Source organism: Talpa europaea, assembly GCF_964194135.1.
Source record: "Talpa europaea genome assembly, chromosome: 2".
Classification (NCBI taxonomy): Eukaryota; Metazoa; Chordata; class Mammalia; order Eulipotyphla; family Talpidae; genus Talpa; species Talpa europaea.
Window position 1 is genome coordinate 9,596,529 of NC_140068.1, and position 13,522 is coordinate 9,610,050.

General features: G+C 43.8%; 1 protein-coding gene across 1 annotated transcript in view; it reads left to right on the forward strand.

Moving 5' to 3' along the window:
* The window catches only part of ARID1B (AT-rich interaction domain 1B), a gene marked incomplete at its 3' end in the record, with an annotated part of 355,694 nt that overhangs the window by 123,377 nt on the left and 218,795 nt on the right, over window positions 1-13,522 (forward strand). The window contains exon 4 of the mRNA XM_084228519.1: window positions 5,423-5,533. Coding sequence (XP_084084645.1) covers window positions 5,423-5,533 — 111 coding nt within the window. The remainder of the gene's footprint in view (window positions 1-5,422; window positions 5,534-13,522) is intronic.

Here is a 13,522-nt window from a genome sequence, read left to right on the forward strand (position 1 = left end):
AAGGGTCAGGGTGGACTTGACAGTGACTTGGGGTTTGATGGTACATCAGTGGCGAACGGGATAAAAAGGTATGTGGGATGCTTCTGAGAAGCCCCCTGTGCCTGGGGAGACCCTCAACCCAGTGGGGACCTGGAGGAGGTGAGGGTGTGGGGGGACAGTCCTTTCTTGACACGATGACTGTAAGGGATTCTGCCCACAGGTAGAGGTGTTTAAAACACAGCGGACATACCTGGGACTTGGAGTCGGGACGGCGATCATCACTGTGTGGGGTCAGCATGGTGTTCATGGGGCCCGTATGGAGGGACGCTAGTTTTTTGTGGGGGCAGGCAGAAAGAGAGGAGCCTTAAAAGTGCCTAATCTGAGAAGACAGGACGAGTTTGCTTATCCTGCTTTCCATCAACCTGTGGAATTTAAATAAGTACTTGGTGATATTGAGTGGCAGGGAGTTAGCCTTGTATTCAGATTTATGGAAGCTTTCACTTGTAATATTTCTTACTCATAATGTTGGCTTTAATGTTTGGAAGCACACCACGTGTAAAATACTTGAGATTCATAATTTTGATATTTCTTACTGGAGAGTGTGTGGAAACCAAGGATAATACATAGCAAGGGTGCAAAGTGACACGAGTGCGGTTGCGTCTCAGTGCTGGCAGCCGGTGTGGTCCTGGGGCGTTCCTGCCGTGACTGGGGATGAGTGTGGCCGCCTTGGAGTGGAGGTGCTCATTGCTTTCCTTTCGGAAAGGATATTTTAAGTTGATTTGCAAACTGGAAGCAGAGAGGTCAGTGGCACCCCAGCTTGGCCGAAGTGTGACTTCTTGGTGGAGATCATGAACTCTCGTGACAGTGCCTACCCCTATGGCCGCCAGGCATCTTCTCTGTGGGACGGGTCCCCCTTCATCCCACACTATCTCTCATGTCAGGATCTGCTCTGTCCTCTTGAAGAGCTGGCTTGGTGGCGGGCACCGGAAAGTGAGCGAGGGCTATTTTGATCTCCACGTGGCAGGAGGAGAGCTCTGGGCCTCATTGCTAAGGCCTTTCCCCCCACCCCCCTCCCCACAGGCCCCTGCGCCTGCATGCCCGGGAAAGCCCTTCTGAACAGACACAGGGTCCGTCCTGTGTTCTAGAGCCAGAAGCTTCAGGGGTTCCTCTAGCTTGTCACATGTACACACTCTGAGGACTCTGGGGTCAGCCAGTTTTGCTGGTATCTGGACTGCCTGCCCCTGCCCTCTGCTCACCCAGGACGGTGTCCTCCACCTCCATGTGCCCAGGAATACTTACTTCCCTTTACTCCTTGTTGTCTACCAAGACTCCCCACCGTGCCCTTTTCTAGGCCTGCTGCTGCGAGTTGCGTAGACATAGTGTGACACTGAGATGCAGGTCAGTAAAGCTTTGTTCTGTGCCTTGATGCCGGATTGTGAGTACAGTGGGCACGTCCTTTGCGAGGGGCATCTGGCCAGCATCTGTCAGCATCCAAGTGTACCTCCCAGCCCTTTGGCAGAAGTTACCCCCATAGAGGTCCACATTACACACATCCCACACAAACTGTATCTCAAGAATGTCCTAAGTTACAGTGTGTCAGTTTGTATGAAGCTGGGGACAACCAGGACGACCTAAGTGTCCGTCATGAGGGAACCTGGTGAGGAAGTGGTGGGAATGACAGGTCATACAGCTCTGTGTATCACTAGAAAAGCAGGTACCCAGGGGCAGGTGCAGAGTGAACTCTACCACCTACTGTTAGATGGTGTCCAACTACACAGCCTGCGCCTTGTGCAGAAAACATGCCCATTATGTATAAAGGAAATAAGATTGAAATTCACGTTTACACTTGGAAATGTGCTCAGCAGTCGTGGAGAGACAGCCTCTGTCAGCAGTGAGCTTGTGGGGGCCTGGGAGGAAGGGGCAGTCTTCCTTTTTACTGTTTATCTCTTCTTGTCTTTAGAGCATCACTTCATGGGGATATTTTCCTTTTTCAGTTTTCTAAAGTGGCCTAAGCATTTTATTCTGCTTTTTCTCCAGTGGCTCCTGTTGCCATTCGTATTTAATTCATTTCATAATAAAAGAAAACAATAGCTCGCGTGCTTGGCCTTCCTTCTAGACCAGGGGGGCGGTGGTTTTCGTCTTTCCCTTTCTGACAGGGTGGCCTGGCGGGAGCCTTTTGTCCTGCCCGGCTGGGCGCTCACGGAGGGTCCACCCTGCACCTGCCCCGTGCGTGTAGCCTGTGTGGAGAGGAACACCTTGGCGAAGGCGCCTGAGCTCTCCATTCTATGTTTGGGCCTGCCTCCCTCCTCCCCTTGACTTGTAACATAAAGTCAGTTAGGAGCAGACGCCATCAGTGGCTGGAAGTTGGGGGTGAGGTCAGGAAACAGCAGAGTGGTACAGAGCCCCCGGACAGCCAGCCTGTGGTCACGCGGGCGGGTGGATGCAGCATTGCCCGGGCTTGGTAGCTGTGTCCGCACTGGTGTGCGAGTGTGAACTTGTGTCAGCAAGTGAGGCGGCAATGTTGCTGTAAGGCCGTGCATATGTTGTCAGGTGCTCATGACTGGTTCTTTATCTTTGCGTACGGACGTTTGCCCTCTTTGTGACTGTGAAATTATTCCCACTTACTATTCTTGAGGTAGAAGTAGGCCCACGGCAGATGATAAATGCAGTGCTGAGGGGGAGGGGGAGGCTCCGGTTGGGCCGGGGAGCTTCCCTGTCTTAACTGAAGCTGCCAAGTGTGGGCTCTGTGGTCCTGTTGCCAGTTAGGCGCAGATGATGTTTGTTTTGGGGCAGAAGTTGGTACCTTTTCTGTATACTCTGAGTTAAATTAATCCTTATGTTCAGTCATACATTGAGGGAAAATAGTTCCATTTTCAGCAGTTCTCGCTAAATTTTGTTGAGGTTTTCTTCCAACTGTACTTAATAATTGAAAGCCTCTTGTGGTTAGGAAGAGTGTCTGAGACTTTGATGAAATCTAATTATTTTGAACTCTTAAAGCCCCAGAAAGTGAAATATAAAGTCATAATAAAATTTCCTGTTAGCTTTCATAGTCTATTAGTTCATGTTGCTTATTTTAGAGGCCACAGTATCTAAGTTGAAATACGCCTTCTCTGCAGTTGTAGTGATCTCTTTCTACTCTTTTAAAAATCAGCTCATTTAGCCATAGAGTGAAAAGAGCAAGAAACTGAAAAGGCCAACACACACAGGGCATGCGAGCTCCTCCTGCTTCTTCACTGAAAGACTGGAAGAAGTGCCTGACCCTGCCTGTACCCTGTGCGCCCACAGCACACGCTTGGGAGCAAGGGGTCTGCCCAGCAGAAGGCTGGCTTGGCTTACATGCTGTGGGGCTGATCTGGTAACAGGGCACCCCACTTCCCTGAAATCCTCATGATCATCAGTGGGAGCTGTAGGGCCCCAGCAGGAAGTCTGTGTGGCCAGTGAAAGTCAGGGATCTGGAAGAAATGGGGTGGGGGGAGCGGGAGGGGAGTGATAACAATCCTTGTCCCCCAGGCCTAATTGTTCCCTGGGCTGGAACAGACCCTGAGCTGCCCTTCACCTGTCCTTGCTTGCCTGCTCCCAAGCCCCCACCCCACGGCCAGCAAATGAAAACCAGGACAACTGAGATTTCATCCTCTTACCCACGTATAGGATCGATTTAGTGGAGAAATTTTTAAAATGATGACAAACTAGGAGCGTTGCTCATAAAAATGAAGAAATGGAAACAAACAAATAAACAAAAAAAAAACTTGAGGCTACTGTGCAGAACTCTTTGGCAATGAATATTTGAGTAGATACAATAAAATACATCAGTTGTCACAAGAGAATGTTGATTGAAAAGAACCAGCAGATGCAAGAATGGAAATCCCCAGAAAGTGGCCAAGCAGCAAGTCCATCTGACCTGTTAGCATTCAGGGATGGGATGCCCTTGGGGCAGAGCACTCGAAGCCCAGGGGGTGCCATTCAGAAATCCTTTTTCCTTCCTTGGAGGTGGTCAGAGGCATCTGGTTCTGGATTCTTCAAATCTGTGTACTTTGTGACTGAGGGTTATGCTTGAGGGAGGGGTGGACTGACAGGGCGGTTCAGGCACTTGCAGCGGTGTGTTCTGTGTGCAGGTTTCTTCTCGGGGAGAGGCCTGGCCCCTGGGGAAGTGCTGGGTTATGGCTGGCTCTTCCCTTCATGGGCTCTGGGCTTTGCCTGTTAGGTCAAGTTAGTGCAGCTTCTACACTCTGTGGTGGCCACACTTGGCCCAAAGCTTCCTGGCTCGAGAAGCCACGTGGTTAAGCATGTACCTGTGACAAGGGCGGTGGCTGCAGACTTCTAGAGTAAAGGGCTTCAACTAATCAACATGAAGATTGAAGTTATAATTTGAGGATTTAACAGGAGAAAGAGAACTTGTACCTAGTGTTGTTGTTTTGTTTTGTTTTTGTTTTATACTTCTAACACACATTTAAACTGACAGGGAGAGGGAGATAATTTTATTTTTCAGAGATATTTTTCCGTGCTTTTCCCCTCTGCAGTCAGAAACTGGTTCTTCGGCTTTCAGTGCCAGGGCATTTATGCTTCAGCAAGCAGTCCACATTCCGGCCTGCTGCCTCACTCTGGGCTCTGTGCTGTCGACCGGTCAGTGGCTGAGCAGACCCAGTGCACACTGGAGGGCTGGCCCTCAGTGAGGGGGGTGTGTGTGGAATTCGGTTTATGTTATTTTATTTTGGCACAACACTGAAACCGTGCAGAAGGCCTCCTGGAAATTTGTTCTCCAGGATGCCGGAAAGGCCATGCTGTGGCAGTTTTCTAGTGCCTCGGGAAGTTTTGGGGTGTGTGTTGTTCCCCATTGCCGTTTCATTCCTTACTGCGGTTCTCTGGGGACCCTGGCACGTGGGTATAGGGGGTTCTGTGCATACTGGGAGCGTAATACCTGCGTTGTTTTGGTGGGCTATTGAGAGGGCATATTAAATAGTCAGCTGACAATATAAAGTCTGCTTTAATTGTTTTAACATTTTTGGCAATGGTATAGGCATTTCAGCGAAAGCCAGAATTGAATAATCACATGAACTTTTGTCTGCTTTGGTCTAGCAGGGTTTGACTGTGCCTGACCTTCGTCCTCACCTTTTTACTGACTGGTCACCTTCCCGCGAAGCTCAGATGCAGCGTTTAGCTTGTGCGGGCTCACAGTCAATCTAGTTGTTAATTGTTAGTATTTTTGCAGGTGATGGCTTACTGCTTTTTTTCCTTTCATTTTTGCTTTCAATAAATGTTTAAGAAATGATAGCTATAACATTTTTATGTCTGCTTAAATGTAACATGGGTGTGGTACATTTAACATGTAATATTTACACATGGTATGCCATGTAACGTGGTAGTTTGTGATAAGCCTTTACTTCATTTTGGTTAATGGAGAGTCTCATTGAGATATTTATGAAGTGCTTTATATTTGTTTGTTTAGGACATGTCTCAGGAAGGCTATGGAACTAGGTCTCAACCTCCTCTGGCTCCTGGAAAACCAAACCACGAAGACTTGAACTTAATGCAGCAAGAAAGACCATCGAGTTTACCAGTAAGACATTAATGTGCTGATTTGGAAATGTCTTGAGTTGTATTTTTTTAAAAAAGCTGTTGCTTTTGTGTGTTCTTACTTTATGTTAAAACTCAGGAGAGACGTTTCTAAATTTCTGCTATATTTGTGATTCGTTACTTTTGGGGTTTCTTTCTTAGGAGCCGTGGTTAAGTCTGTTTCATTTGTAGGTGTCTGAGAGTCCAGACCTCGCTCTGAAGCGTCTGTCCAGGTGACAGGAGTCGCTTCTCTCGCCCAGCTGCGCTTGCTTTAGTCCATGGCTCTTGGCGGTCACAGAGTGGAGGTGGCCACTGAAGAGTTAAACCTACGGAAGTTTCCACTTGGCAAAGGATATAAATGATGAAATAAAGCATCTGGTGATAATTTGAATTTCTTCTGGGACTTCATATGTAACGAGAAGTCACCCAGTCTTTGCTCAAAAGAAAGTATTTTAGTTTAAAATTAGAAAAAGCGGCTTGTAAGTGTTTTCACTGTTAAGCAATTGGGGCATTTATCGAAGAGAGTAGTGGCTGTATTATGGGGTGTCGTGGTGAGGCCCAGAAATAGTTAATCGGTGCTTAATTTGCTTTTTTTTAAAATAGACTATCTAGTTTATATGATTTTTTTGCTATAAAATGAAAGAATACATCTGTGCGAACGCATTTTTATACTTATTTTGATGTGAAACTTTTGACTCGAAGCTTAATCTCTATTCAAAGTTTTATTTAGGCTGGAGGTTCAGGCCGTGACTTTAATTTGAATTTCAAGTATGTTTACATTGAATGAGATTTATTATGTTTCTTGTGAGTAGCTGGCACACTCCGCCTACCCTAAATTCCGGGCCTTGGGAAGAAAGTGAGTGGTGACTTGAAGGGCGCTTGAAACCTGATGCACGTGTGTTTGACCCTAACTTTTACAGCTTTCAGGTCTGTGGAGGTGGTTGAAGTATATCGTGATCATTTTTCAGTCTCAGTGAAGTATTGTCTAGTTCTTTGGAAAGGTGACAGATTCTGTGTTTTATGCTACAAGCTCTTTTCCTTAGCAGCTAACTCACAGCTTGGTGGGTGTGTCGTGCAGGCAAGTGCACGCCTGATAAATACAGTGTTTGCTGAGTGTGTGAAAATTGGCCTGTGTTTTGAGGAAATGGAAGGTCACATGTGGGCAGCAGCGGACAGTGACGTCCTCTTTCCCCACCAGGTTCTCAGTGTTTCTGAGACGCTCAGCTCTGCGGTCAGTTGCTGGCTGTGCCTGGTGCTTGTGGCATCACTGCCTTTGGTGGCTCTGGCTGGAAGGCGTGAATGGCGCCCAGGCCCCACAGCCTCTAGAGTGGGAGTGGAGTGCGGCCTTCCTGAAATCCAACGGAAGAGTTCAGTCCTGGGATGAGTGCTTTTTAAGTCAATTGCTGGAAAGGGGACCAAGAAAGTATTTTAGGAAACGAACCAGTAGTATATCTAGCCATTATTTTAAAATGTTCTGAATTGTTGTGTTTATACACATGCAATGGTTTGCTTTCTTCCTTAACTTTACCTTGCCTACTTCCTAAGGGGACATAAGGATGTGCATGATACAAATATTCTCATGGAACTTATAAAAAAGAAATACCCTCATTGGTATTTTCATTCTGTTTTTGTAACTCACTGACTCAATAACATTTCAATAACCTTTCTTTTGGAGAGCAAAGTCCCAGATTTCACGGTGAGTATGTAGAACTATCTGTTACTGAACAAAGGACAAGCCATAAATGAACTGGTGTTCTACCTACCCTGTTAAGATGGAAAATGGCTTCATTAAATGGATTTTAATGTGCCACTTCTCTTCATTGGGCCTCATTTGGAAAACGTGCCTCTCTGGGGTTTCAGATACATTGGCATGTGTGTGGGCTGCACCAATGTGTTGTTGGGCACAGTAAGGTGTAAGTTTACTCATTGGTGTTCTGGAAGGCTCTCTATCATGTGTTTTTTGTGTCACATTTTATCAATATTTTACTTCTCTAACCTGGCTAAATTAATACTGTAGTTACTGTAAAAGCTATTTGTTTTCCCATCTGCATTTGCTGTTGGGTCTTTTGTAGCTATATTTTCCCTTTTCAAGTGTCGGTGATACACATTTTGTCTTGTTACTTATGGTGAAGACAATCTGTCTTATGTGCAAACTCTAGTTTTGTAATTTGGAACTAAGGAAATTGTAGATCCTATCTGTCCACTTTTTTAAAGTATAATATAGTGGTTCGAATGTCTAGTTGTTATCTTTAAGCAATAAATACGTAATTATAAGAAGATGCTTCTCAAGTAGGTATTAATCTTTTTGCTTATATTGAGATGGACCTTTCCTATATTTTCTGCACATGGAATATTTTCTTCAGCATGTTTGTCACAGTCAACTTTGTGTTAGTAGAAGTCAGGACATAGCAGCGCTCTTCCTCTGGATCTGCAATTTCACCCCTCAGTTAGCCTGTACTCTCACTAGTGCCGAGACCTGATAGTCTGTACTCCCAGGCCAGCCCAGACTTGGTGATACTTAGTAGCAAATACAGTTATGCTCTCCAGCAGACTCAGATCCTCAGAGCACCCACATAGAGCAAATGACCATGATTTAAATTGTCGTGTTGTTGTGGAACCAGGACAAATAACATTAATTTTCCTCTGTTCCAAGGCCTAGTCTCAGAATCACTTCCCTAAATAATATCCACTTATTTCTATACCTCTTCCTCATACTGCTTTCTCCCTGTTGAGACAGGTGAGCTCATACTCACACCCTTAGTGTTACCATTAACAGATGTTCACATCAGCACACGATATGAAAATTAGCTTCAAGAACTCTTTCTGACAATATTTTCAGTCCAAATTTGAGAACATTCTGTAGTTTTTCCTACCTTTAATATTAGTATGAAATGAAGACAGCATTCAAGTGAAATATGCAGTGGAAAGTCTAGAGGATGCTGTAACTTCACGCCTTTGTTTTATAAGCATTGAGTACATCCTAATTCACATTCCAAGATACCATCCAAATATTGAAAACACTTTTTGTTGTGTGTTCTGTTACATTTTCATTTCTTGTGGTATTTACTGTTCTTCCTCTCATTATAGTTATTTATATGTGTCTTGGCTCCCCTCAGATTAAGATTTTTGTATTTATTGTGTTTTATCCAGTAAGTGTCTTTCTAATAGAATTTATGTGAAAACTTTTAAAGTACATTTCCTCCCAGTTTCAAAACTTTCTTTTAATTGCTAAGAGATCTTTCCCAAGGTACTGACTTGACATCAGGAGAATCTGTATCTCCACAGGCTACCACTGCTGAAGAGTGATGAGCGGCACCTGCACTAGTGGGCAGTGTTAATTTTCAGACCATGTCCTTTTATTATAAGATGGCATTTGAGTTTTATCCTGATAATCCTGAGTTTCAAAAGAAGTAGACATTTTGGGACAGTTAAAAGTGGCATGAAAATTATTTTCTTAGTAATACTTATTTTTAAGTGTTATAATAAATCAGCAGAACCAGCAAAATCTTAATCTCAGTAATCATAGTACATAGATAGCTTTGTTAATAAAATATATGTAAACATGTATAAAAGAAAGTAAAAAGAGGTTTTTTCTAGTTCTAAGCAAATAGTGCTCTCTCAGATCTGAAGAGTTGCTAATACATCTCATTTTAGAAAAAACTAGTTTATTTTATCTTCAGAGTGGTCTGCCACCAGTCTGCTCAGTCGTAATCCAGTAACCTTCAGAAGGCTCGTCCATCATTAGGAACCTCTTTCTGACCCTTTCTTTCTTAAATAGGAAATATCTAAAGAAGGTGACTTTTTCAGATCTTTCTGAGTTAAGTAAAAACCCTACCTGTCCTGTGGAATACTGCTTATGGCATTTTTTTGCTTTTACAATTAGCAGGAAATACTGAGCCTTGGATGAAACATGGTTTTTGACCCTTTGTAAAAGGAAGGAGGTAGTAAATGCTGGTTGTCCATTGAAATAAAGGGTGTTGAACAGGATATTGGAAGTCTGAAAAACAGTGGGGGGTTAGGAATTAGCCTATAGTGTTCTGCCTACTTAAGAAAATAATCTGTGTGTGTGTTTTGTTTGACTTTGTTTTACATATTTTTTTTTTTCTTATAAAGATTATTTTTTATTTATGCATACACGATCTGAGGTACAGGCCAGAGGTGTGAGGGGTGAGAGGATTCACCAGAGACAGAGTGAAGAGAACAGGCAGGTTGACTGAAATACACTGCTGAGGGGAGCAGCGGGCGAGTCAGGAGAGGTCTGCTGCGCCATGTGGGTAGCTCCCTGGCCGGGGAGCAAACTTATGCTGCAGTGGCTGCGGGTGGCTTCATAGGTTGTGTCTTAACCCTTTGTGCCACCAGGGAGGCCCTGGGGATTTTGTTTTACATCTTTAATGATATGTGTTGGGTGGGAGTAGAAGGTGATGTTCCTTGAGAGTGTATATGAATATCGATGACAGGTTAGTAGGGATATTTTAAGTGTATAGATTTGATAATATAACTCCTATGGAAAATAATTGGAAAAAGCACATTTCAATGGGGTTTTGCTTTTCATCAAGTTTTCAATCCAACACGAATATAATTTGCTAAAGCAATCTTAGTCTGTTAGTTGGCAGGTGTTTTTCAAGAATTAAAATCTATGCAATGATTTTAGGGTAGGAATGAGATTTTGACTGCTGAACCTGTTTCAAGCTTTTGTTTCTTGAGCTTCATTTAAATGATTTTCATGGAAGGTCGGGGTGCAGCTGGTTAGGCTGATTGTCTGCAGGTCATCCTGAACACTCCAGTGTGAACTTTGTTAATACAAGTATGTATCAGGGCCTAGGCCCTGCTCATCCCTATGTGGCTGCAGACTGTGACCTGCTCTCGGGGTTTCGCGGGGTTTGGGGTCCTGGCCCCACGCAGAGTGAGCACTGGCAGGGAGTTGGGTCTTCAGGATGCTGTCACGCCAGGATGCAATTTATCACTTGCGTGGTTTTCCAACCACATTTGCTTACCTAGAATATAACATATTCTCAAATGTAGTTTCAGTCACTGGTCTATATGGAGATGTTGATTTTTTTTTTTTTTTCCCTTTTTGGATCATGGCTGAGAGAAACATGTGCCAACCCTACTTGAAAGTCCTGATTTAGGGAGAGTGATAGTCATTCTGACAAATGTTTACTTTCCAGCATGGGTTATTTCTTTTAGAGGCGATATTCTAGAATTTCATCACCTTGGGTATTTTGCAATATAGGTAGTCATTTTGAAAATATAGGCTAATACTTGAACAGGTAAGAGGTAGTGGGAAGTGAAAAAGTATGTTTCTCCTTTTAAAAATAATCTTTCACTTAGATATCTGTTCTGTATATGAATATTCAATAAAACCATCAATTTGGAGTTCTTCCAGCTGAAACTAGGCTAAATATATGGAAAGTTTGATTAAATTAATAATTTAAAAGAACTATAGTTTCCTTTAAAATAACTGGAATGTTTGTGTGCCACGTGTTTCTAAATTGAGGTCTTTAGTCCTGTTGAAATAAATGGATAATTCTAAATTAAGTATAGCAGAGATAATCACTTTGTGTGTTATTTTTAAAAATTCATTTAATTTTTAAAACAATGCATTTTATTTTATTTTAAACAATGCCTTTTAATCAAGTGCATTTCCACATAATATTTTTAAGATTTCTATTTAAAATGTGGGAGAAGTGAATTTCAACCCATTTTATTGGGCTGTCAAATCCAAAAAAATAATGGACTACTATAAAAAAATAGATACTTAATAAAACGGGAGATGAAGAAAGGCTGAAACATAACTCATTTGCAGGATATTGGTTTGATAATAGAATAACTATGATCTGTGGTTGACACATGAGGCTCACTAAGGATGGGGTGATAAATGCGATGTTCCTGGCTAACAGGAAAGTCAGCACACAAATTCCGCCATAACGGGGGCCTGGAGACTGACCCAGCCTGCAGAGCTTCAGCGGGCGCATTTGAGATCCTGATCATCCCCAGGGCTCCAGAGCCTGGGCTGCTCGGTGCCGCTCAGTCCACCTGCAGACAACCAAGGAGCCAAAGGCCTGGAGGTCTCTGTACCCCAGGGGAAGCAGTGGAGACAGAGAGAGCATTGTGTGTGGAGCTTGGTCACCCCTGGGCACAGGTGCTTGGGCGGGAGGCTTTGTCAGGAGTATAACTTCTTACAGGTTAGCATGTTGTAGGTTTTTACACTAGAATGAAAAGCTGTACGTGGTGTGTAGAGGTTCCCACCTTTTCTCATGATAGCCTGCTCTTTGTTTCCTGAGAAGGGCACTTAGTTTTTAGCAGGTGGAACTGGGTAGCCGCTGTCTCCCCGGGGCCTCTCCTCGTCAGGGCGCCTCCAGGTCCCCGCCGCCCCGAGAGCTCAGAGGTCGGCTTCCCCTGGGTTACGCAGGCCCTGGCCCTGGGAAGGCGTTCACTGCCTGTTACTTCATATTGGCCAAGCTAGGAGGGAAGCGGACTTTAATGTACAGATCTCCACTTTGTAGGTAACAGAAGGCCACATCTGTTTGACATCACGAGAGGCAGTGCCCAGCAGGAGCTCCTGGTAGCACTTGTGGACTGGCTAATTGCTTTTATTTGTCTTTTAGTCTGGAAGTACCTGTTTTTAATATTAGCCATCCATTTAGGAGAAGAAATAAATATGTGTGCAGAAGATTCTTACCGGCAATCAAAATTTCCTGTTTCCCTCACAATGTAGGATTTTAGAGGTGTCTCTTTTTCTCATCTTTTCCTTTTGCCTTCTCTAAATTGTTGTAAAATAACTGAATGGTCTTGTTTTCCTTTGTTTGGGTCAAGAAATTTTAGCTGAAAATTGTTACTCTGTGAAGGAAGATTATTGACTCAACAAGCCTTCAATTTTCCGTGAATAACACTCCCTCCCCCTAGCTTTAGGAACATGCCGTGCATGCATTCTATTTTAAAAAACAGACTATAATTTAAAACAGGCAGTTTGATGCCCCACTGAACTTTGTTTAAGCCTGGAATACAAGAGGGAAAAAAAGCTTTACGCCACAAAGAAGTGACTAAGCTTTCTCAACCATTCTTTTTCATCATGCAGTCTATTAAAAAAAATTTCAGGTACTCCTGTGGGCTCTTTCTTCAGGACTTAAATTTTATCCAGTGTTACATTGTGGTGTGTGCATTTTATTTTTATTCATTTTGTTTCACCATCAGGTCATCATTTGGATTTCCAAGCATTCATTTGCGGTGGAATCTCTGCATGAGCCTGTGCCTGTTATACTTGTGCAGTGCATGTGAGAACACCAAGCCTAAAATTAAATATATCATTTTTAGCATTCACTTATTGATAGCTAATTTTCTAGAGTTCTCTTGATTTAAATAGTACCTGATTATTAGACTGGAATGATGTAAATATTTAGCTGTAATATTATTTACCATCAGATCATTATAAAAATGATTAGGTAGAAGCAGATTATATCACTTGCCGTCTTTTCCCTCCTTACAAGGGAAAATGAATAACTCAGAATGACTTGTATGGCAGCAACGATGAGTTTGTGTTGGTGAGCTAGTGTCTGCAGAGAGGGGCTGTGCTGATAAGGACGCGCCCTGGTGAGCAGGGCCATCTCTGCTCAGATCCCGTCCTGGACAATTCACGTCACTTCTCAGCAACTTCGTGTCTCCCTCTGAAAAATGAGAGCGTGGTCTGACTCTGAAACTATGTCAAAAGCCCTCTTCATTAGTACATGAGAAAAAAGTGCTGATAAAGATGCTTTTAGGAAGAAGGCGAATGAGAGAAATGCTGTCACCTGGCAGCCCCATTGATGGCTCAGGGGTACCCTGGGCGCCCTTTGCTTTTGTAGCAGGGAGACGTGAGCTTGTTTGGGGCTTCAAGTTGCCTACTTGAGTGCACAGCCATCAGAGGCAGGCCCTAGGCGAGCCATGGACCTTCCCGTGGCTACTGTCTCTCAGATGCAGACCTCCCCCCTCTGTCCCCATGGTGTCAGTTTGGGAG